The 26,123-nt window shown below is 42.6% G+C and overlaps 1 protein-coding gene across 1 annotated transcript in view; it reads right to left on the bottom strand.

The window, feature by feature from the left end:
• Positions 1 to 26,123, bottom strand: part of LOC118691577 (contactin-3-like) — a 103,619-nt gene that overhangs the window by 70,305 nt on the left and 7,191 nt on the right. Inside the window, exon 2 of the mRNA XM_036390843.2 lies at positions 8,938 to 9,074. Within this exon, the coding sequence (XP_036246736.1) occupies positions 8,938 to 8,995 (58 nt within the window). The 5' untranslated portion in view covers positions 8,996 to 9,074. The remainder of the gene's footprint in view (positions 1 to 8,937; positions 9,075 to 26,123) is intronic.

The raw sequence follows: 26,123 nt of genomic DNA on the forward strand, positions 1-26,123 counted from the left end.
CTACATGGGAAAATGATGTAATAAATAGCTTTGGGAGGAAAAAAGTGGTTTTTAAGCTTGCTATTTTTTGCTCCAAAATATTCTTTCCCTTATTTTCTGTGCCAGAAAGTCTCTGCTCTCTCCTTGCCACACTCCTCTCCTTCACAAGCTATTCATGCACAAGCTTTGAAAGATAGTAAGAGACAAACAGATTTACATCAAAAAAATAAAGAGAGATAAGGTTGCTATGGGAATAAGAAGACAAAAACTGTTACTTAATCCAACATAAAAAGGATGAGAACTGGAGAGAACTCAGATGGAATTGAAACTGTCACCCCAACCAATGAGGTTATGATCTGAAACAACTGCTTTTTCTCCCTCATTTCCTCTATGCTTTTATGTAATTTCATTTTCTCGTCAGAATCTCTTAACAGAATACAATATTTCACGTTAAGATTCAAAAAACTTTAAAAAATGAATTAGAAGTAATATTTCCCAATATGTTGCTCACCACTGTCACTCACTAGGCAAATTCTTGCAAAAGCTGAAATATATCCCCTCTGCAGCAATGCTATGGATGCAGATGTGAAATTGGAGATGAATCTTTAGATTTTATATATAAATTATGCATAAAAAAATGGAGTCAGCCATGTAGTTGTCTCACTTTTAACTACAATCTGTGGTCTGCAATAAAGTTTTACAAAGACTAGCAAGCAAATTCAGATTTAGGGTTTTTCTACAGCTGCAATCAAAGGCAATTCTTATAAACTCTGAAGGCAGAAAGAACTGTCACACACCCCCCTGCCCAAAAAGCCAAGGCACCATTACTGTCAGCAGTTTATCTCAGAAAACACTCTCTTATCAGTGCTTGCTGGAATCATCTCCCAGCCAGCACAAAACATCGTGGCAAGGAATGAATCTGTCCTATTTTCAAGTTGTTGATACAGGATAAATGTCTCCTCTCATTTTGAAGAGCGTAGGGAAAATGTCTTTCCTTCCATTCCACACCCCCAGAGCTGCCCTGACTCAATAAATCCAGAGCCGTGAGATCTCCCTACACAGCAAACCTTAAAAATAAGAAATGGGATGAAACCTTAAAATGCCCAATTCATGAAGTCTCTGCAAGGGGATGATCTCTGGCAACAGAAAGCCTGGAAATAATCGGGAATAATCAAGCTAAAAACTTCTCCTGGACATGCAGCAGAGCTTTGGAAGAGGAACTCTTTCTGCATTTTATCTCTCCCAAGCTATGCCCATCATCTCCAGTATCCAAATTTGCCAGTCAGGTGTTTACCAAGAGTGAGATCTTTATGTGCCGCCCCTGAGCTACAGGAGAATCCTTAACTGAATCAAACATCCAGCTACCTGAGGATTTTCTTTACTGCTTTCAGACTTACAAATAACTGCAGGAGGATAAAATACACGCTAATTACCCTTGACTATGCAAATGAAGCTATTTTTAATTCAGGTTTAAACCGTTTTTAAGTTCTCATTGCACAACAGCTGCCAAAGACAAGGGAATGCCACGCTTCTCTCTGCAGTCCTTGCTGAATGCAAAGCACCTCAAGTTGCCCCAAATTATTTTGCAAAGCAGGTGCAAGGTGTGATTTTGCAGCTCACAGCCTGTGAGGGTGGAGTGGCAGCACTGGAGATGCAAAATGTTCTGATTATTTCCAACGGGATCCTGATACACTCTGCCCTGTCTGCTGAATAGTAGTCATGCTCACTCCTCACACGGTACTTTTGAACAAAGTGACACTTCAGAGATAGGAACAAACCCTGATGTTATTTAGGATAATGTGGCAAGTCCCAACCTTGGAACTCTTCACCCAGACCCCTGGGACCACACAAAAACTTCCAAAGCGTCACTGGGCTTTTTCCTGGCAATTTAAATGGAAACTTGAGTCACCTGCACAAACTCACAGCCATCACAACCCAAACCCAGGTCTCCTCAAAACTCCTTTATTGCGCTATTATTCCATGTTTCTGTGTCCCTGCCTGTGAAAGGAGGTGGAACTGGGTGTTCTTTAAGGTCTCTTCCAACCCAAACCATTCTGCCATTCTCATTTTACACCACAGTTGGCTTCAGAATGGAATTCCTTAATTTACATCACTGCTCAAAGTCACTCTGTATCTCCCCCTCTCCAATAAGGTTTTCTGGCCCCACCTACTGAGTAAAATACTACAAATCCTTGTAGTGGCTGCTTCAAAAAAAAAGTGGTTTCTACATTCAAATGCTCCCGAACATCTGACCCCCAACTATGCAGAAATTAAAGACAGCCAAGCACAAACACATTCACCTACACTTCATCATCTGCTTTCTATTCCAGGGCAGCAAAACTTGCCTGGAAAAAGTTCAGCTTCCCTGCCCAAAGGCCTGGCTTTGAAATGCCTTTGATTTTCTTGAAAGACCCCTAAAAAGCCACCAAGAAAGTCGTAACTCCATGTTCCATCCAAGGAGGGGAAAGGCATCATACTCTGCTAGTCAACTGTATTTTAATATTCTGTTTATAGTTATGGAAATTTGGCTCGTTTTAGCATCAATAAGTTCTGATTGTGCTAATCAGACAGGAATATAAATGAGCTTTTATTCGCTTAGGTTTTCAAACACGTTTAGTAAATATGGTTGAGGTTAAGCTTTAGACTCTACAATGTTGGGTTATTTTGTTACTGAAAAAACAGTGTGTAAATTGTGTTTTAATCCCTGATAAATACTGATCCCTGAAATCTCACTGCTGATATGTACATCCTGTATTGGAGGAGTTAAAGGCTACTATTAACACATTTGTTATTACACAAAAAACTGAGAGGTTAATTATGGCACAAATAAAGCTTTTGTCCAAGGCACTGGCAGCCACATATTTAAAATCACCAAAAATTAAAAACCTAAAGCATTCATTTTGAACATCATCATTAAGAACAACAAGAAAAATCAGAACAGTTTCTACTGAAGAGCTTTTTTAAATACAAACTGAATTATTCTCAGTTCTGCTGTTTTGCTGAACATCTGCCAAATTATTCTGCTTTAGATTTCAACCCAGTGTACCTCCCCTGTTTTTCAACTGTCAGTCTCTCTCTTTAATCTGTTTTTTTTTTTAACTCCATGGTGTCCTGAGCTTCCCAAGTTAAGGGGTGGAAAGGATGGAAGCAAAGAAGTCTTCCAACAACTTTCAGGACCTCACTTCTGTGTTATTCCACACTAAAACTTAAAATAACACCCATGGAGAGTCTCCTGTGCTGTCCTTGTCACAAGGCAGGCAAGCTGGGAATCTTCAAAAGTCACTTTTTCCAAGGTGTCTGGGAAAAAAAGGCTGAAGTCACACAGCAAATAATTAGCCATAAACAAAATACCAGGCTATGATCTATTTACCAAAAACTGCAGTAAACAGAAGTCCTAAAGCATTGGGATTTACCACAATTCCCGTTAAATCAATATTTATTTGTGAACTGGAGTAAGTATTCCAGTAGGGATTACTATCCAATGTGCCCAAGCTCCATAACCTTTTACAATAAATATATTGGAATTATTTGCTCTATTGTACTGCACTTCAAACTGCAGTAGGCAGAAGAACTGCAGAAGTACAAATGTGAAGCCTTCGTGCTCAGTAATATTTGCAGTAACAGACTTTTACTGCAGGATAAAATGCTTGGAAATTCCTTCTTGGTAATTTATGTGAAAATCAGAATTGCCACTAGCCAAAATTCTCCCATTCAAATGTCATCAAATCTGCAATGAGCTTAATTAATGAAGATAAAGGCAGAATTTGCCTCGTTAAAATGAGGCATTGATTGCGTGAAGGTGAGGATTCAGCTTTAAGGTTAGACAGTATCTGCAGCACCAGGGAGCTGCTCCTCAAGAGGAGGCTTCCCTCAGCTGGCAAGACAAAGCAGAGACCAAGGAGACTCTTCAAAAGCTATTAAAGGTCTCTTCCAAAAAGAATTTGGATATAAGAGCATTTCCTGCACTTGTGGAATTCAATGCTGTAACTGGTGAGAGCACACCCAGCATGGAAACCCAGACTCCTGGAACTCCATGAACTTGGAGAAAGGCTGGGACGCCAACAAAGGTCTTTCCGTGGGCTTTGGGCTTGAATTCATATCCAGCTCCAAGTTTATATTTAGCTGACCAGAAAACACAGATCCTCATGAAGGAGACCTTTTTCACCTCACCTAATTCCAAGTGAATGGATTGAATGTGGTCAGCCCATCCATGAGTGCCCAAGGCTGCTACAGGAGGAATAAAGGAGCTGCAGAGGAAGGTGAGATTTACCCTGGGCCACAGCAAGAGGTGAAGGCTCTGCAAGAATCAAAAACTGCAGGAAGTTACACCTGGAATTAATTCATGACTTCAGCCCAGCTTAGTTTGGCACTTTCACTGTTCGTGTTTTTGTGTTGTTCTGCATATTTTACTCATCTTTGAAGTTGCTCTTCAGAGTAATTTAAAAATAATAATGCTAAAGTTTGTGTTTTGGAATTTTGAACAAGGCAGACATGTTGAATATATACATACACATATTAATATATATAATTTATTTTTTTAATGCTCATTAATCACCTTTTTGCTCCCCAAACACTTCAGAAAAAAAGCAGAACTCTCAAGGCCAGTTTCTCATTTTGTAACTAACTGAACCCAAACTTTCTGGCAGTGCAATGAACGCTGGGAGTGCTGCACAAACCATCCCAGCTAAACAATTCTGACAGTCACCACTGGCATAGCTGCACTTGAACATGATGGCTGGGCATGTATAATGCACAAAAAGGAGATTACTATTAATATGCAAAAGCATTATGCATCAAAAGCCAGGCTGGCTCTGGCTGAAGGCTGTAACTCTTAATGAAAACTGAATTTGAACAAGAGTAGTAAATGATGTTATTTATTTTTTTTTGTCCTTACAAATGGACTTTTACCCATAAAGAAACTCCCCACCAAAGACTAAATGTGAAGGGGATATTTCTGCTCTCCTTGTGGCATGATTTAATCCCAACATCCGAGCAGTAAGAACAAAGAAGGTTTGTTTTCATGCTCTTTGGAAAATAAAGAAAGAATCATGATTTCCAATTTCATAAGTCTCCTAAACTTGATACTCAAAAAGAGAACTGTGAATCTGATACATGACATTGCTGTGCCTGAGGGCTTAACAGTTTATTTCTGTATTAGACTGAAACAACAAAATGAAAAAATGAAAATGAAAGCAATAAAAATACCTGAATTGACATAAAGAAATACACAGAATATGATCTAGTTTTTAACTCAAATGGACTGCTGTATAAGGAATTAGAAGAAAAATCTCCCTATTGGCAAATTTTAGTATAAAGTGACAGAAGAGGAACCAGGCTTCAATATCCAAATAACTTCTATATATTACAGTAGAGCATTGGCTGGGGTTTTTTTTGTGGCTTTGTGGTTTTGGTTGGTTGTAGTTTTGTTTTTTGTTTTTGGTTTTTTTTTTTGCCAAGGCTTGCAATGGCTGGAGGAAAAGATTTAATAATTATTTTTGGTTTTCTCTATTTAAATAAAGTGCAGCAAAGCCAGTGTTAGGACACAGAGTTTGTGATGGCAAGGAGTCAGAATTTCAGGAGAGAAAGTTAATCCAAGTGGCGTCTCCAGTCTCACCCTGGACACGGCGTTTGAAATGTGCCCCCTTCATCTCCTGAAGGAGAAAAATGGTGTGCACTTACACACAGAGTCCTCCTTGTTTCATTTCTCTGAGCTCTCTCTTTATTCACAGCTTTCCTTCCCCATCAGCCACCCTTCAGAAGTTGTTTTTCTGTTAAATCTCGGAAGATTTAGGAACATCCATTTCTGGGGAGGAGAGCAGCTGGTTTCAGCAGAGAGAACGGTGAGGCAGTGAAGAAAGCAGAGCCTGTGCTCTCTGCAGGGCTGGAGCAGCCCAAGCACTGCCCTTGGCGCCTTCTCCTGCTCTCCAGGAGCAGGAAAATGAAGCCAAAATGCACAAAAGTGGCCAGAAAATGCAGCTGCCTCACAAACTGCACGGAGGTTTTCACACACACACGTGGTGGGGGCTCACAAATGCATCAAATTGCTCATCAAATTCCTCCTCACATATTCCAGGCAGGAATTGTACCCCAGTTCCCCAAAGACCAAGTGCAATCAGCACATCCAGTAGGGGTAAAAGCCCTACAAGAATCACAAGTTGCAAGAAGTTACACCTGGAATTAATTCATTACTTAGCACAGCTCAGTTTGCTACTTTCATTGTTGATGTTGTTCTGCATATTTTACTAGTTTTTATCTTTGAAGTTGGTCTTCAGAGTAATTTAAAGATAATAATGCTAAAGTGTGTGTTTTGAAATGCCTCTTCTAACAAGGCAGACATTTGGAAACCCCACATATATATATATATATATATATATGTATATATATATATATATATATGTGTGTATATATATATATATGTATATATATATATATATATATATATATATATATATATATATATATATATATATTTAATACTCAGTAATCACCTTTTTGCTCCCCAAGGTAAATGGACAAAAAAAAAAACCAACAAAAAACCATGGGATCATTAGTCATACAGATATAATCATACTTCAATAAACAAAAACCCAAGGGCCACTGGTTTTTTTTTTTCCATTAGATCCTCTCACATTCTCTCCTCTTTGATGAACTATGAAGATTCACAACAGATAAAGGAAAAGCAATTCAATATAGGACACTGCAATAAGGGACCTAGTTTGAAATACATTATCTGCAAAGACAGACAGTGTCAGGGTTCATAAGCCAAGATCAGCATCATCTCCTTTTCTGCAGCTGTGATGTTATTTCATAACACTGAACTGCACACAGCTCTTTCAAGAACTGTCTTTTTGCTTATAGGCAAAGCACAAGAAAAATGGTTTTCTATGGGCAGGCAGAATACCTGCTGATCTGTCTTAGTAAGAGGTTAAAACAAAATTCTCCAAATTGTTTGACAACTTATTTCCACATTCACAGAGTGCTCTTACTAAAACCTGTTTTGGAATCAATTCAGCTCCAGGATTCCCAAGTGGATTTTAGCAGCCTGCTGCTCCAAAGGTCCACTGAAGAGATTGATGCAACTGAAGCCAACAGGTCATGTGAGCATGAACACAAGCCCAAATAACAGGTTTTTATGTCAGGATTGAGCCCTTCTGCAGAGTTTTGAGGGAGACGGGTCAGGCAGCTGGAAATGCTCAGTTCCTTGAACTGCATCTGGCTCAACTCCTGTCTCTGCAGGTGCTGACAGGGACTCCCCAGTTACACCAATCCAGCATTACATCTGGGATGTGCATCCTTGATGGTGCTCCAGGCTCCCAAACATGCCAGCTGGCTTTTGGAAACAGGAAAATCAGCTTTTCACTTGATTTCTTGCTGGCTCTCCAATTTACCAACTCCCCATGGCCACTAAACTGACATTTGGCAATGTCACCTGAAATAGGTGCAGAGAAGGGCTGGGAGGAGGAACACTGCTTTACCAATGTCACTTCCCCTTCTTTAAAGTTCCTGACTAAGCCAAAAACAAATCCTGGCCCTCTGAGCCTCCATGAGAAGCTAAACCCATCTACCCTGGAGCTGTGTGCAGGACTCCAACCCTGCTGAGCACACACAAGGGATGGAAGGGGATGGAAGGAGAGGCTGGCAGAGCACAGGATCAGGAGGAGATCCCAGCCTGGGACTGCCCAGGGCAGCCACAGCATTTCCCTCCTGCAATGGAGCTCTTGGAAAGCAAACCCATCTATCCACAGCAGATTCTGGGGATAAACCACTCGATTTCCATGCTCCACCAAGTGCAGGCACTGCCCTGCTCCCAGAGCTGTGCTGCCCATCCTGCAGAGGATGCACAGGGGGCACCTGGGCACTGCCCTGCTCCTGGCAGGCCTGGCAAAGCCAGGGGCACACAATTCACCAGAGCCAAGCCCTGAGGACAGGGCAGGAGCTGCTCCTCTCCCCTCACACCCCTGGCACCACAGGGGAGGCTGGAGCAGGAGAAGCTGAGAAAAAGATCATCACAGTGAGCCCTGTGCTGCTGGGAGTGAGCACTGAGCTCCAGAGGGGAAAGGAAAATGACTCTGCAGGGCTGGTATGAGAGCAGAGAGGAGAGCTCAGCAGCACAGAGGAGAGGAGAGCTCAGCAGCCCAGAGGAGAGCTCAGCAGCACAGAGGAGAGGAGAGCTCAGCAGCACAGAGGAGAGGAGAGCTCAGCAGCCCAGAGGAGAGGAGAGCTCAGCAGCCCAGAGCAGAGAGGAGAGCTCAGCAGCCCAGAGCAGAGAGGAGAGCTCAGCAGGCCAGAGGAGAGCTCAGCAGCCCAGAGCAGAGAGGAGAGCTCAGCAGCCCAGAGCAGAGAGGAGAGCTCAGCAGCAGAGAAGAGAGGAGAGCTCAGGAGCCCAGAGCAGAGAGGAGAGCTCAGGAGCCCAGAGCAGAGAGGAGAGCTCAGCAGCAGAGGAGAGAGGAGAGCTCAGCAGCCCAGAGGAGAGGAGAGCTCAGCAGCAGCACAGCTCCAAACTCCCAGAGTTGCCTGGCACAGCAAGAAAAGCCAATCTCTGCACCAATCCAGCAGTTCAGCAACAACCCAGGGCTGCTCCTCAGGAATATAAACCCCATCCTAAAGCAGGGTTTTGGGAAAAGCTGCAGCAATCAGCCTCAGCAAGAATCTGCAGTGTCCAGCTGAAGACTACCACACATTGCAGCTCTTCCATCAGCACACCTACCAACAGCATCCTTAATGTATTCCAGTATCTTCTGCCTGCTTGGGAAGCACATCCCTACGTGGCAAAGGCTCTTTTCATTCACTCCCTTTTAATATTTTCCATTAACATGTCTATTGCATGCTCAGTTCCTAAACCTCTACATAACTGGTGCATTTCAAAGCCTCTGGGTTCTCCTCCACAAGTGCAGCCGAAACCTTCGAATCTGGGAACTCATGCACAGTTCTAAAAGAGAAATTAGAGATTGTTGTTACCTGCAAGGCAGCCAACAAATGACACCAGGAACAGCTGCTCCCACAGCAGCAGCAGCATCTTCAGTCTCCTGGATTCAGTAATTCTGGCTGTCTCACAGGAACTGTGTGTTTGAGACTTTCAGGTGGCAAGGTTTAACCTGTTAAAAGAACAGACATAAAATTGAATCCCTTGATGGTCCTTGGGAATTGGCTTCCTTGATAATGCACTTTTAAATAAATACAAAGTTGAAATATCCTTTAATGTTCCTTTTTTTTCCAGGTCTTAATCCCCCAACAGAAGGGCGCATCCATATTTCACATTTTTTCATGTACATGAGGTGCTGGAAGTTTTATTCTCCAGCAGGAGCAGAGCTGACAGCAAAGTTGATTCTGCAGTTCCCCCCAAGCTCCAGCACTGATTTATTTGTGAGATACAGTGGATCTAAAGGAAGGGAGTAGATGAGGTGCAAACACAGACAGTTCAGCAGCTGAACACACCTGGGAGGAGCAGCTTGTGCTGCACTTGCCTTGTGCCAGCCAGGCTGGCAGCAACACAAACCTGTGACTGATTTAATTAAAGCCATGTCCAACCCATCCTTTTTTTGATGTACTGGAGTGTGAGGTGCTCACTGGTGGCTTTTTTAGATTTAATTCCTCTTTGGGCTTCTGCACCAGGTGCAATGAACCAATTTACTGCAATTTCTACCTCTGTCACTGGCCAGATGATAAACCCTGTGCCCAGCCTTACCAACCTATAACATTATTTCACTTGTATTTTTTTTCCTAGAGTAGCTTTACAGTAATTTTTCTTTAGATGCAGGACAACTCTGGCCTATGTATTTTCTGGATGTCACTTCCACAGCATCCTTTTTCTTCAGAGGAAGGGCAGACAGGCAGGACACAGCCCAGACTCAATGATTCCTTCTGGAATTACCCTACAGATCACTGCATGGCCATATTAAGGTCAAGAAAGCAACTACTAACTCTGAGGAGCCAAATCTGAGCTGTCTGAACTTGATGTTTCCATGTGAACTACCTTTTTCTTTTTTTTTTTTAACATTAGAATGAAGGGTTTGATACTGCTGTAGAACAAGTGTTTGAATTTGTAGCTAAGCTCCCCAGAAAAAGAATTCAAACAGAGGGTCTGCTCTCTGATCCATCCCCAGCTTGTGATTAGCTAGGAGAATTTTCTCTCCTCCAAAGCACATCACCCTTTGCCACAAGGTATTGTATTTGTGTGCACCCCTGTGGCAGGGAGGAATGATGAATCTGACTCCGTGTTCTCAGCAGGCTAATTGATTATTTTATGATACTATGTTATATTAAAGAATACTACACTAAACTATACTAAAGAATACAGAAAGGATACTTACTGAATGCTAAAAAGATAATAATGAAAACTCATGGCTCTTTCCAGAGACCCTGACACAGCTTGGCCCCAATTGGCCATTGAGTCAAAACAACTCACACCAGAACCCAATGGAACAATCACCTGTGGGTAAACAATCTCCAAACACATTCCAAAGCAGCAAAACCCAGGAGAAGCAAATCAGACAATTATTGTTTTCCTTTTTCTCTGAGGCCTCTCAGCTTCCCAGGAGAAAATCCTGGGCAAAGGGATTTTTCCAGACAATGAGAAGGCCACAACAAGGGGAGTATTTTTTCCTCATCCTGCCATCCCTGGCTCCTGTGGGATTCACACAGAGCTGGCAGTGGCATCCTCCATCCAGTGCTCAAGTTCTTGCTTTCTCATTTTCCCCATGTGCTTCTAAACCAGGAAATAAGCCAATCCAGGCCCTCACATCTCTGTCAAATACCAGGTGTTGATCCCCCAGCAAAGCTGGCACAGAGGAAGGCTCACAGCAGGGATGCAGCAATTCCCAGGCGCCTCAAATGGGAATATCCCACCCCAGGGCACCTCCTGGGTACAATTTTAGGAGCCCCACCCAGGTTCTAACAGCACTCAGATGGAAAAACGCTGGTGATACACAACTGAAATGTTACTGGCTTCCAAAAGGAGTGATGGGAGTACAGTAAATTCTGTTCATTTTGCATGGTAAAAACCTCAGAACAGTGTTTTGGCAAAAAGTTAGCTCTTCACAGAATATCCTGAGTTGGAAGGGACCCACAAAGATCCTAAATCCAACTCTTAGCCCTGCACAGGACACACCCTGTGCCTCAGAGCATTGTGAAAACCTCTCTTTCAGCCAAGTAAGAAGTGAGGTCACGAAGAAACCTGTTCTGTAGCAGATCTGCAATTCAAGGTTTTACTTTTCTCCTTTTCTGTTTGGTTTTTGGTTTTGTTTTTTTTTTTCTTTCCTTGGCAAAGCAAACCCACAAGAAAAATCCCAACCTAACAGAATCAAAACAACACAAAACCCCACGAAAAAGGGCAAACTGAAACAACAAAAAATCAACCAAACAACATAAAAAAACTTCTTGTTGAAGCTGTAAACTTGGATTGGCCATTCCTCAACCTGTGCTTCCAAGGGGCACCCACAGAGCCTTCCCAAGGGAATGTTACCCATGGGTAACATTTATGACCATCCCAGCCCCTGGGACCCAGGAATTCCACAGCTGCCCAGAGCAGAGAGAGGGGACGAGGGGAAGCATCAATATTAAAGTAGGTCACTCTTGTGTGTCAGCTTTCTTGCAGTCTTGCAAGGGAAAAGAAATGGAGAAGCTAAATTAATTTGGTTTTGTTCTCCAAGCGCTCTGGGCAAAGCAGAACGTGATAGATCCATTTCAGGCCAGGAAAAAACTGCTTTGGTAGAAGTTAAAAAAAAATTGAAAAATTGATAGCTTTGTATGTGGGTATAAAATCATAAAAATACATTTCAACCTCTGGCTGCATTATATTTTAATAAATTTTAATATCTAAGAAGAGAATAGTAGCTAACAGCCAACACTGTAAGACTTAAATTGCTTTAAACACTTCATTTTCCCCGTGTTCTGTGAGGTTTTGCTAATCTAGGATCTATTCCTGAATACCACTGCTTCATTTTAAAAGCACCACAACTTAGGAGTGCTCAAATTTCCAGCTCTAAGTCACATAAATGCATCAATAATATCTGTTCTTTGCAAAGATGCAAACCCGGATGTGCTCCCAAAGTATGAATCTATTCAAGTTCCTCCTCAGCTCCTTGCTCTCCTCTCAAGAAGAGGAGCCCAAAGAAGTTTTTTACTCTGCAGAGGGGAACATGGAGGGCTGCAAAGCAGAGCTGCCCCTGGCCAAGTCAATGGGATCAGGCTGTTTACAGAGCCTTGGTCAATGCCTGGCACTGGAGAAAGATTCTGCCTTGGACATTGCTCCAAAAAGGGAAAAAGAAAAAAAAAAATCAAATTCTGAGCACCACAGCAGCTCAGCCTCACTGTAACCTTTTATTTCTTACCCCGATGATCTAAAAATGAAGATGTTAAAATCCCCAAATGTTGTATTAGAAAGGCTGCGGTGAGCTGCTTTTGGTAATGTACATATTCCAATTATTTCTGACATGGAAACAGCCTGCATCAAAGAAACCCACTGCCAATGAAGGGATCCAAAACCCAAGGACAGCATTGAGCATCTCTGTCACCTTCACAGCTCCTCCACAGCCCCAGCTGCTCCTCAGGTTCAGCCCCTTGCCTCTGGATTTTGTGTTCAAAATGTCCCATTTTAATACTGCATTAAAATTTAATTTGTAAAATATCCGTATTAAAATGTCAATATTAATAAAGTATCAATTATTATAAAATTTCTCTTAATATTAAGAGTCATTTTCTGTCCCCCTTTACAGAAGCAGAGGGGGCAGATCCACATCATTATCTGGGGGGTTTTGGAAATAGGATTTAAACCAGCTCCTCCAAAATTCAGCACTTTGTATGTAAAGGCCAGGAAGAATAAAGACAAAAAGCACCTGATGTGGTTGGAAAAGACTGTAAGGAAACAAAGTAATAGCCACATAATATGCAAAAGGAAATAGAACTTTATTTTTAAATCAGAAAGCTTCCTATTATTAGGCAGTGCTCTGTCCTCAGAAGCCCAAGTTATTTCAAGGCAATAAAAAAGCAAAGCTGGGAAGTGGTGAGAAAAGCACCAGGAAAAATTAACAGATTACCTTTCTTTATGATTAATTCTTCAGCTTTCAGAGAAAAGTCAATTCTCATGAGTTGCTCCGACCATTTTCTTGATGGAAACAATCAGTTATCCAGAAAAAAACTAAAACCCAAACAAAACTACCAGCCAAACAGATTAAGTAGGATAGGAGCACACACATATAAAAAAAATCAGCTTGTTTTTTTTGCTTTAAAATTAACCTTCCAGACCTTTGAACTTTCAGATCATATAACATGGCAAGTGATGCCCAAGAATGTCTGAAAGAAATAAAAAGTTTGGGAAAGGTTCAAGAGTCAGTAATTTTACTCAGTGACCTTAATTTTTACTATACAGAGTCAAACATAAAAAAGAAGTAGTTCCCTAAAGGGGGAATTTTTATTTCTATATATATATAGAACTGGAACTTGTCAGAGCTGGCTGGCAAGTTCATTTTAAACTTGGAGTTTGAGCAGGAGGAATTTGTAGAGTCATCGAGTCTAAATGAATCAGAAATTCCTGGAACTCAGGAGAGCTGTGGAGACCCAGAACTTATTATTATTATTTTTCTGTATTGATCACAAAGCTCAGCACAGAAAATCAAGTGATGTCCTGACACTAGAGGTCAGCAGACCTTTGCTAAGGCAGGGAATTACTAAAATCTCATAAAATCATGGAATTATTTGGGTTGGAAAGGACCTTAAAGATCATCCCATTCCCACCTTGCCATGGCAGGGACACCTCCCACTGCTCCCAGCCCCAGTGTCCAGCCTGGCCTGGACATTCCAGGGATCCAGGGGCAGCCACAGCTGTGCCAGGGCCTCATCTGGGTAAAATATGAGATTTATCCTCCAGTTAACGCTGAAGTCATCTCCACAGCATAGCGTGAAAAGATGAGGTGCTGAACACTCCACAAGAAGCTCAAGCAGCCCATTTTATTTATTTTTCAGGGAGGGGAGTGCTATCCATTTCTGATTATCCTCAGAATGAAATCAGCAGTTGTAGAAGTGACCCAATCCACCAGGCTTCCATGAGGAAACAGCTGAGCTGGAATTTCCTCATCACTGAGTCCAACCTCTGCCTCCCACTGTCCCTATCCAAGCCTGAAGGCACCAGTGCCACGATGAAAATATTCCAGTTTTGCATGGGAACTCCACATTTACCTCGCCACGGTCAATTAAAAAATAATTAGAAAAATGCTACAGTCACAGGCTTTTGAAAACCCAAAGGAAAGAGAAGTGAACCCCTGTGGTAGTTCTCCATTTGGACCTGACTTACCAAGGTGATCTTAACACCAGGGAATCCCAGATTTTGCTTCAATGCCAACACAGCCCAGCTCACTTGGATCTGTGTTGAGATGAATCCAACTCAAAAGTGCTAAAGGTACCTGCAAATACCCAGGCAAGGCTGGACTGTCCAGTGGCACAGCTGACCAGCAATTATTTACAAAAATCAAACTGGTATCTGTCATCTGCTGCACTGAAGCAGAGATGGTATCAGTTTCAGAGTGTAGCAGGGATTTTTGCCAGTTGAAGGAAAGAGTTAATTCAATTTGACACCATCCACCAGGCAGATCTAGAGAGTAAGAGATCAGAGTAAATGCATGGGAGAGATTGGAAAGGCCTTGGAAAACAGAACACAGAGGCAATATTGGCCAGCACAGAGGCAGCAGCTTCTGAAAGGAACACAAATGCATCCACTACACCTGCAAGGCTGTAAATAAAAAAGGATTGACCAGTTAAAAGCCACAGCAGCAAGACAAAGAACAGAGTTACAGAACCTGCTGAGCAATGCTGTGCCCTGCTCCTGAGATAAATTTAAGTAAGTTAAGTAAGTTAGGTACGTTTAAAATGGTGCTCCAAGGAGAAATGGGATTGCTCCAGCTCCTGTGGGGTCTCATTAGATCCCAGTTGCAGGGCAGCAGCACTCATTAGGGAGCTGCTGGCCAGGGAGCCCCTGGCTCTTCCTCAGCCTCCTGTCCCTGCAGGGGCACTGGCAGCAGCCAAACCCCCCTGGCCAAGCTGCAAGCACGGAATCAGCCAGGAACATCCACAGAATCTTCTCCATTCCTGAGCAGGGTTAAAGCTCTCTCCAGTGTGCCATTAGCAGAGGCCTAGTTAAAAGCATCATTTTATACAAAATTAATTTACAACAGCTTAATGTGGAAGAAGCAGCAACTGTTCTGTGGAGAGTTTTATTACAGCTTCTCCTGTCTGGCTGCATTTATGGGCTCTGAGGCACGGTCCCCTGCCTCCCCAGCCCATCCATCCTCTGCACTTGATCCAAAGCTCCCTGGAACCCAGCTCACACAGGTGGTTCTGCTCTGCAGAACGCCCTCCCTGGCCCTGGAACTCATTCCAGTCCCTCCTTCTCCCAGTGCAGCAAAGAACATTTGTAGTGATTGAACGGCCACTCTGCCCACAGCCAGTGCCACAGAACATTTCTGCTTTTTAGCTCTGATTCCTCACGACAGCCCAGCCCCTGCACACAGCAGCAGGGTTTGCTCAGCTCCCTCCTGCAGCTCTGCCATCCCACTAATCACTAAAACACCTTTAGCTCAGCTCAGCCTTTACACAGGGAGCTAATCCACCTCAACAAAAGCAGCACGGTAGCAAGAAAAAAAAAAAAAAAATTAAGGAGTGCTATTTATCTTAAAGTCCTCAGGAATCCTGCTCTGTTTTAAGCCCATCAGCCTCTTCACATCCTGCCAGAGGTTTTTGCTCTGCAGCACCTGTGGAGACAGCTCAGCTCCATCAATCCTGGCACACCCATGGGAACACCTCACCCAAGAACCAGCTCTGCATTCTCCCCAAAGTTTTCTGGGAAATGTTCACTGGACTCTCTTTAAACTCTTGCCATTTTATCAGTGATGAGATGCAATTTTAAATTAGTAAGTCTGAAGCAACAGCAACTCAAAACCCAGCAAACACTGAAGACCAATTCCCACCACAGTGACCAAATCTCACGCCATGTATGTCACAGACGTATTTTATGAAAACTCCTTTTGACAGGATTTCTCCTCCTGAGAAGCCAAAGAAGAAAAGAAAAACAATAATTATCTGCTGCTGTGGGATGCAACTTTGATTGGTCCAAGTGAGTTGTTTCTACTTGATGGCCAATCACAGGAGCAGCTGTGTTGGGATTCTGCTCAGTCACAAGATTTTATTATCATTCCTTTCAAGCCTTCTGATGAAATCCTTCCTTCTATTCCTTAGTATAGTTATAATATATCATTTTCTTTTAATATAATATATATCATAAAATACCAAATCAGCCTTCTGAAACATGGAGTCCAGATTCTCATCTCTTCCCTCGTCCTGGGACCCCTGTGAACACCCCCACAGATGAGGACTTCATGGAAACTGTTTTTGGTGTTGGTGCAGTGAAGGTGTCCAGTGCTAGAGCAGATTAATTTTTCATGCAGCTATGAAATTAAATCAGAATTATATTGCCCTCTTCTGCATTACTTAGCGAGACATCCACACATTGAACTGCTGTGGAAATCTGCTTTATCTCATCTGCACACAGACTTTGTGTTTAACACCAAACTCACTCCCAGGCTCCAACCAAAACCTTCCTTCAGTGCCAAAATTGTACTTCCCAAATATATAGCAGAGAAGGATGTTAAAAACCAAATACTTGCAGGAAGAATTCTTTACCTGTGGCAACCCAGAATTTTGCATATTTAGCACAAAGAAGAGCTTGAGACTCTGTACAAGTGTTAATAAAATTGAAAACTAGATAATCATATTCACCACTCAGTGCCAAAAGCCAACTTCAGCTGCTACTTGAAATATTTCCATTTATTACTCAGTAATTCAGTAATTGTTAAATGCCTTCCCAACCAGTGACAGCACAAACTTGTGCATTTAAACCCATGCTGATGAACACAAAAATGTAAAAACTGCAATGCACCCTTGATGACATGACCTGTGCTCTGCCCATTAATTCTTCCTTTCTTAGAGTAACAATATTTTAAACTAATAATCAAGACTAAAAGTATTTTTTTCCCAGAAGAGTGACCTGTCAAAAAATCAAGTATTTCCTGTTATTTTCAGGCCCCTGTTGTTGTAATTTTTGTGCCTGAGGCTTTTCCCCTGCGACCTACCAATTCCAGACACCCTTTTGATAACATTTATGGGTCAACACCTTCAACCAGGCATCCCAAGGCAGGTACTGCCAGAGGTCAGGAATTCTGTGAACCCACATGACAGCATGTCACAAATCACTTCAAAATAATGTAGGGCTGGAGAATGATGATAAACAAATCAGAGCTGTTGGAATTTTTAAAAAAATCAGCTGTGAAGTTGGGTGACCTCTGGCTTGTGCAGCTGCAGTGGGGGAAAAGGTGAGACCTGATTTTTATTTCCGTAAGAGGAATGACTCCCATGTCTGCATTTGTGTTCCAAACTCTCCAGCGCTGCCAGGAGCACAGGAGCCTTGGGGTGGAGGAGAATTCAACGCTGGGTCAATTCTTAGTGCCTGAAAAGAAGGGTGACCATTGGAATCAGAATGGTTTGGGTTGGAAGGGACCTTGGAGATCATCACATTTCACCTCCTGCCATGGCAGGGACACCTCCCACTGTCCCAGGTGCTCCCAGCCCCAGTGTCCAGCCTGGCCTTGGGCACTGCCAGGGATCCAGGGGCAGCCACAGCTGTGCCAGGGCCTGCCCACCCTCACAGCCAAGAATCCCTTCCTAATATCCTATATAAACCTACCCTTGTTCAGTTTGAAGCCATTCCCTGTGTCCCATCACTCCATCCCCTGTCAATTGTCTCTCTCCAGGTTTCCTGGGGCTCCTTCAGGCCCTGCAGGGCCACCCTGAGCTCGGCCCAAAGCTTCTCCTGTGCAGGTGAACAATCCCAGCTGTGCCAGCCTTTCCTCCCAGCAGAGCTGCTCCATCCCTGGCATCATCCTGGAGCCTCCTCTGGGCTCTCTGAGCAGCTCCAGCTCCTCCCTGGGCTGGGCCAGGGCTGGGGCAGCTCTGCAGGTGGGAAATCACCTGGCAGGGGCAGGACCCCCCTTTCCTGCTGGCACCAGCCCAGGGTACCTTCATGCCCCATTCCTCATTCCTCAGTCTGGAGCTTTGACCAGCACACTGAGAGCTGTCCCTGGTGAGGCACAAAAATCAGCATTTCTGTGCAAGCACCTTCCTGCCATCCACTACAAATCACAGCTTCAAAAGCCTCTTTCATCCTGCACTGCTGCCCCAATAAAAACTCCTCACTTTCCCCTGCATACATAATTCCCCTTTGATATTCCTTGGCCAGAACAAAGTTGATCTGTGCCTCCCTGGTGTCCAGCTGGAATTAACACCCACATCCCACATGGATCCCCAGGAATGCTGATCCATGCTGGCTGCCCAGGTTCCAAGGGTCACCTGCAGCAATTTGTCAACAGTTCCCTCCTCATCAAAAATTTACAGGCTGCTGAATTTCCAATGATGCTACAGCAAATGGTAAAACCGTCTTCCTCAAATATTTTTTTTATAACAGAATGTGCTGTTCTCCTTCATATCTCTACTCAAAAATCACAGGGTAGGACAAGATCCTACACCTGAGCAAATAAATCCCAGAAGTGAAATTCAAGCAGATCCTGAACTGAGGCATCCAGGGAGCAAAGTGACAACAGGCCAGCAAGCACTCCAATAAACAGAACAAAAAATCTGACACAAACATGAAGCCTGTCCTCAATTCCCTCCTAACAAAAAGACTGAAGACAAATTAAAAATGAGACAACAAAAACCAACCATAGACAGCCCATTAAATGCCACAAAACAGCAAAACAGATACTCCACCTAAAAAGTGCTGACAATATTACTCTGCAACTTAAAAGAATGTACAATTCAACACAAAGATACTCTCAACATCCAAACGTACCAAAATTGACATCAGGGCAGTGTTTAACTTCTCCTAAGAGGTTACTTTGATTTTCATAGCTCCCTATTGCTGCTCTTGGTGCTAAAAATCCTCATCAAAATGAGCCCTGAGCCTGCCTGGTCCCTCTCACTACAGGAGAGGCTCAAAGTCCATCAGAGCAGGCACAAACAGCATTTCCAAGCCACTGACCTCCCCTTACACTGACAACTAAAACTGCAACACGTGAGGAAATCATTCTGTGCTGAATACCTCTAGAGCTGGCAAATTAAACAGTCAGACACTTTGGGATTGAAAAACTCCAGAGACTTTTTAGGGCAAACAGTAAAATGTGTAGCTACCTACACACACACACATATCTATTTACAGAGAGATATAGGTGTATATATAAATGTATCAGTTTAATAACGTGCACTAAAAAGAGAATGGCAGAAAAGCCTCTTCCTTCTCACCCTCTTTCCTCCTCCTAAGTCTCATTAATGCTCAAGTGCCAACAAGAAAATTTATTCCATTTAAATGGCATTTCTGTCCTATAGCCACCCCAATACAGGAAGAGATCCTCCCAAGAGATTCCCCCATCACATCTTTAAAACACCCAATCCACCCTTAAAACATGACCTGTGCACTGCATTAGCCAGGAATTTTCCAGAAAATGCAGGACAGTCACTTCTTTTTCCCCAAGAGAAATGAAAAAGAATTCCTAAGGGATGTAAAGATGAGAACCTGCACCTCTCCCACCCAAATGCCACCATGGCATTGGGGCTTCCCACAAAGCCCTGGCCTCAACCTGGCTTTTAAATGGAAAATGCCTCCCAGAGAGCAGATTTTAAACTCTTAAATAATGAATTTTAATGCAGACTTTTCTGGCCAATTTACTCAGAGCAACACAGGACAGCTTTTCCTACTGCCCTGCAGATGATGCCTGACGGCTGGGTTGGTTTTATTTGGGGTTTTTAACATTAGGAAGTCTAATCCATCAAAAACTCAAACAAATAAATGTATTGCATGACACAAAGGCAGATGATTGCCCTTTAAATTGATCCTACACAGGGTATGAATTTGATATTTTATTATTATATTACACATTTCTTTTTTCCTGACCAATATCAGTGAAACTCCCCAGACCAAAGCTGGCATAAAGTTGATGCTCCACCATCACATCTGTTTACAGCCCAAGATGCAACAGGTAAGGAGATGTTTTGTCTCTGCTCAATCACAAAAGAATAATTAATTCCCAAGAAGTAATAAAGCAAGAGAAGAAAATGAGATAGATGCTTTGAGCAGGGAAGCAAACAAGAGGAATAAAGGAAAAAAAAATGTGAAATTTCCATTTCATATACAGCTTTGCCAGCTTCCTCTTATTCTTTTCAAATATATATATCTACAGAGAGAGAGTGGGAATGGAGGAGCATGATAGAAATATTCACCAATTTCAGCAAGGAACTGAGCTTTGGGAGATATGGCCACAGGTACCCTTAATCTATCCTGTCTGTGATTATCTCCCTCCAAGTCACATGCAGGAAAATAATCCCCTGCAGCACAGAGCATTGATGTGAAAGGAGAGAAAAGCTCAAAGTCACAGCTGAATGGTTAAAGCTGAACCCATTTCTGCACTTTTTCCCCCCCCTTCTACTTCTTATTTGAGACCAAGGCAGCTTAATCTGCATTGATGTCTATGAAGTTTCACTTGAAAAGTTCTTCAGTCTGAGAGAGTTTCCTCTCTCTTATGAATAGGAATAAAATGCTCAAATATTTTTGTGAAAATGTTTCTTTTCTTTTTTACAGAGAAAACTAGGAGACATTGCCTGAGAACTTGAATACTGCATTTCAGCCAAATTTCAAACCAGCAGCACAGATATTAATCAAAAAGTGAGATTGTAAGAGAAAAACCACCCAACCAGGAGGCAGAACAAAACCCACAGGAGACCATGAGAACCCCACTAGAGATGTTCAGGGGATGAGTGTGGCTGATTTGTGTGCTCTCACACAGGAGAGCAAGAGAATCCAACCATTCATGGTTATTATTAATAACACAGAATAAGGGGTTTTCAGTTATTATTTTCATTTTAACAAACACTTTGCCAGCTCCCCCCACTCCCCACTTCCTCTGTTTTGCTGTCCACATCTCTGCTCCCCTTCATTAAACCATTTAATTCCAGCATTAGTTTAGATACACATTTGCTTCATTAACTCACTGCTGGAGGAGGCCAGCACCCTGAGATGGAAAGGAAAGGGAATTTCATCTCAGTTTTGTACAATCTAGATGTGGGAATTCATAAAATCAGAAGGTTTTAGATATCTGGATGTTACAGTTATTATTTGGGGATCTTTGTTCCTTGTATCTTCAGGAAAATGAGCCTCAGCAGAAGACTGTAATTTGGAAAAAGCAGAAATCAGAGGTTAAATTCCACTAAGTTTTCTTCCACTGACACTAAAAGATGAATGTTACAGCCCATCCCAAGATTAATGCATGCAAATGTGGCTTATCCACCAAAAGCAGCAAAGAAAACCTAAAGCTTTTTAGCCAAACAGCTCTGGAACACCTCTTTTATCTTTCCCATGTAATGAGGCCTCACTTTCAGGGAGAAAAATAAAACACCAAGCAAGTATTTAAATTACTTAACAAGATCTCTTTAAATATCAGTACAAGGTTAGATGTGATAAAGACTCCACTGGCTTTGCTGGGCAAGTTTGACAGCTTTGGTTTAAAAAAAAAACACCAAAAACCCAAACAAAACTGGAAGGAGCAGAGAGCTACACTGAGATAACGTTCAGTGGTGATGAACCTAAGAGTATCTAAAGAGCTGAAAAAATCAATTTCTTGACTTAGGAACTAAATTCAAATTAGGAAATCTCTGTCTGACAAAGGTCTGAAAAACATGGAAGGAAAAGAAGATGGGGAGAGAGGTTAATTGGTTTGTAAAGTATTGAAAATACCAAGCTACAAAATGCCCTGGCATTCTGCCCTGGCAGGAAAACAAATCTGCAGAAGGGTGATGCAGAGAGACCCCATGCAGGGGGATGGAGAAACAAGCAGAAATTTAAATTCTGAGGTTCAGGAGCTTTATTTCATAATGATGATGAGGCTCATTATGGCACCAAAGTGAGACTGAGGTACAGCTCCAGGAAAGTTACACTGGGAGCTTTGCTAACCAAAAAGCTCCACTTCCCAAATACCACTTTCCTTCAGAGGGTAACCATTCCTTTGCACCATGTCTAACAGGAAAGCAGCAGCAAGCCCCAGGCCTGAGGAGATGCTGTTTTTCTTTCAGATCTCCAAGGTTCACTTCATGTCTTAATGCACTTGGTGTTGCTCTCACCATTAATCGTGTACCTCAGACCAAGAGAAAGTGCTTTTCCAGAAATGACCTCAAACTAGATTCATAATTCTTTAAAAACCAATAAAGCCACTGAACCAGAGAGCTCAGCCCTTCTGCGCTGGGCTACAGGCACACAAAGCTGCTTTATTCCCTTCAGCAAGATCCACTAGCACCTTGATTTAAAGCACAGACTGGAAACTGTTTATATGGTTTAACAGCAGTCCTGTGGGTTGAGCCAGCAGAGGAAGGAAGAGGCCAGAAGACACCAGAGGTCCTTTAGAAACACACTAGAGATGTGCTACATAAATTCAATCCACCACTAAATCCATATTTTTCTGTGCTAAAGCACAGTCCCACCTAATACTCCATCCTAAACCTCAGATCTAGGGGCAGCAGCATCCCTGAATTCTTTCCAGATGGTCCCAGAGAACTCCAGATCTTCTACATTTCATTTTTCTGGAGCTACCATCATCAGGAGGAAAGATCCTCTCTGAAGAATGGGTAATTATGGGTGTCACATACACTGGATGGGTTCTCATCTTGCTCACAGGGAGAAGTGGTTCTAAGATGAATATGGAATTTGAGGAGTCACATCTTTTTCACATGGCCTGAAAGAGGCTGCAGCTGCTAAAATATTTGGGGCACCTCTGCATCCTTCACTGTACAGGAGAGAAGGTGAAAATCAGAGCCTTGAGGAACACATTGTGCCTGGCTTGAAGTGGTGCATTAACAAAGTATAAACTCATCAATGAAAAAAGCTTGCACAAGAGTACTTGAAGCTGTGCCTGCAATGCATGTTTTTAACTCATAAAAAAGAATTTTAATTCTACAAAGGCTTTTGGAGCCTTTAGCTTTTTTTTCTTTTTTTTTTTTTTTGACTAAGCAGACCATTAAATTCACCTAACCACAATGAATCAGAGAAGCAGGATTTTTCAAAGCCTAATATTAAAGGAGACTTTCAAGACTTCTTTCACTTTCCTATAATATTAATTGGATCTCCATATATTGGACTTCATGGAGAGGAAGAACACAACCATAAAGCTTTGCCAATTGATGATAAAGCCTTGCTGGGATTTTGTTTCTAGAAGTACCAACCCTTTTAATCAGGAAAAAGTCTCAGGTACATAAAACAAAGGCCTGGATTCTTTAGAAATCCTCCACATAACGCAAAGAGAACTCGTGGAATTTATCAAAATAACGCATCCCTCAGGAGGCTTGGCAAGGAACCAGATAAATAACAAATAATAAATAACAATTATGCCCAGAACTGCAGTTTCTTGCATCTGGAGAGAGGCACAGGTGCCCAGAGAAGCTGTGGCTGTCCCTGGATCCCTGAAGCGTCCAAGGCCAGGGTGGACAGGCTTGGAGCACCCTGGGGCAGTGGAAGGTGTCCCATGGATTGGAAGGAAATGATCTTTAAGTTCCCTTACAATCCAAACCATTCTGGGATTCTCTGTAAGTTCACTGTGAGTTAAACTTTACAAAAGGAAAGAGTAAATGGCTTTTCCATCAGTGCACCATTAACATTTATTTTGTGACAGTAAGAAAACCACATCAGCTCTCTGCTGCCATCCCTGCTTGTTTCTCAACCCCTTTTGCACAGGTGCCATTTAACCAGTTCAAATCACTTTGCATAGGAATAAATCAATCTGAGAATGGAATGTCCATTACCATCTTTAATTAGGCTTATTGGACAAGCTGCTGAGCCTTTTGGAAAAGAAAAATGTGGATCTTTACCAATCTAGAATTAAAAGAAATTTGCATTAGAATTGCAGGCACTTAACTGTCTGCAGTGCTTATTCTGGGGTATAATGCACCTCAAATTTTCCTGAAAATACAGAGGAGCTGCTGATTCCCCTCTCCCTGCTGCAGGGAGCCACGGGCTGGCAGAAGATGGCCCTTGTTACAATATTGTAAAGGGGCATCAGGACACAGGAGACTTTTTTCTTCTGCTTGTTTTGCTAGGTTGACTGCAGGGGAGAAAAAAAAAGTCATTTTTATGTCCAGGGTGTCGCTGCACACTCCAAATAAAAATTCCAAGCCTGGTTCTCTTAAAAACGTCTCTCTGGACTATTTTCTGCTGGACAGAGAACATCCTTGGACACTAGAAGTAAGTATGCCTATGTCATTAGGGATTTATTAGTTTATTAATTAGTTTAAATAAATTTTCAGGCTGGAAACACCTACTGTGACAATGCCCAAGGTTCTCAAAAAGGCAGTAGGTAGCAGGTGAGGAATTAAAAGGATTCAATGACCCAGATCAGAAGTGATGCCTATTCTGCATGAAGTAATGAAGAGCCCATCTCAGAGGAGAACAGACTGGAGAAAACTCCAGATTTAATCCCAAACCACAGCACAGTTTTCCATCAGTTTCACACATTTTACTGTTGTGTTTTCATTCTGTACCCACAGCCACACAACGATCTGGGAGCTTTTTGTTCTTGCAGGAGGAGATAACTGAGCAGGTTATCAAAATCTGCACCATCATCAGGATGCTCAGATGCTGGGGGAAGAGAGGACTGTGCTAAAACAGCTGCACAGGAGAAGCACAAGGTGCTGGAGCTTTGCAACTTCCTTAAGCTGCTTAGCTCCAGATAAGGAGCTTTTGCAACTTTCTTAACCCTGGAGAACATCCAGCGAGTGATGGCAAACAGTGCTCAGGTTAAATTACACTTGGGACAGACACTTCACGAGCCATCCTACCCTCTGACCAAGGAAAAAGCAAAAAACCCAAGTCCCTTCCCAAGAAAAATCTGTCCAGGAAGAGCCAGGCATGGTTTAGGGAAGGAGATGAGTTCCGTGTTTGCTTTCCTTGATGTTTCCCTTGCGTGACTTGGGGAATGGCACAGTAAACCCCACACCAGCTTCTGAGCCAGAGATTATTTCACATTTCTCACTGAAGGATTACAGATTTTTACACCTGACTATGAAGAAGCTGCTTTGTGGTGGTACTTTTGAAAGTAGAAGAGCTTTAGAAAGGAGTTTAAACTCTGCAGCCATTCCAGTCACCAAACACAACTACTGAGGGCTGGTCAGACTCTTCATCTGGAAACAAACCCAGAAATATACCTGGAAATAAACCTATCAACCCACACTGGGCCTCATCAAGGGTATTTATGGGACAGGACAGGGACAAGGTCAAAGCCCTAAGGACTTACAACAGGCTTGATTAAGTTCCATCCAAGCTGGGAATTGAATGAGCAACAAACAGGAGAGAGATGCTCCTGTTGAAGGAAGCCTGAAAAAAAGATGGGAAAAGTCCTTTCTTTCAGCTCAGGGCCTTCTGGAGAGGCACCAAGTGCCACCACCACCACTTCCAGGGGTGTCACTGCCCAGGCCAGGGCTCAGCAAACACCCCAGGGGCTGGCAGCGCTCCCCTCTGCAGCGGGAGCTCCCAGGCTGTGCCTCTCAAGAGGATGGGCAATTTCCTCAAGGTCCAGGTTATTTCAGCTGCTTTGTAAGAGGACACAACTGCAGAGTAACTTTCCAGTCTCCAAGTGCACCTGGTGACACACTGCAACTTTCTTATCTCAGGATTTTAGTGTGTGTGAAGCACAGCTCTGTGGCAGGGAAGAACCTGCTACAGAAAAGAAGTGCCAAGAAAAATCCACAATCTCTTATTCCAGGAGCAGAGGGCATGAAACTTGACTTATCCTTCATTTAACAGTTGCAGAAGAACAGCACTGTTAGATGTAACACCTCTTCTGTTTGCATTTTAAGCTTATGGAGGAAAAGAGATGCTCAAGGAGACTATAAACTACAGCTTTTAAAGCATTAGAAACACTGCTCTTCACCAGGGCCATAGCAATTGTTATTTTCTTCAGCAACACAATAGCAAAAATAGTCCATGTGAGATTCAAAATCAAATAGCTACGAAAATTATAGTGAGAAATTGAAAAACTGCAAGATCTATATAATCAGATTAGGCTCAACAACTA

Source organism: Molothrus ater, chromosome 11, assembly GCF_012460135.2.
Source record: "Molothrus ater isolate BHLD 08-10-18 breed brown headed cowbird chromosome 11, BPBGC_Mater_1.1, whole genome shotgun sequence".
Lineage (NCBI taxonomy): Eukaryota > Metazoa > Chordata > Aves > Passeriformes > Icteridae > Molothrus > Molothrus ater.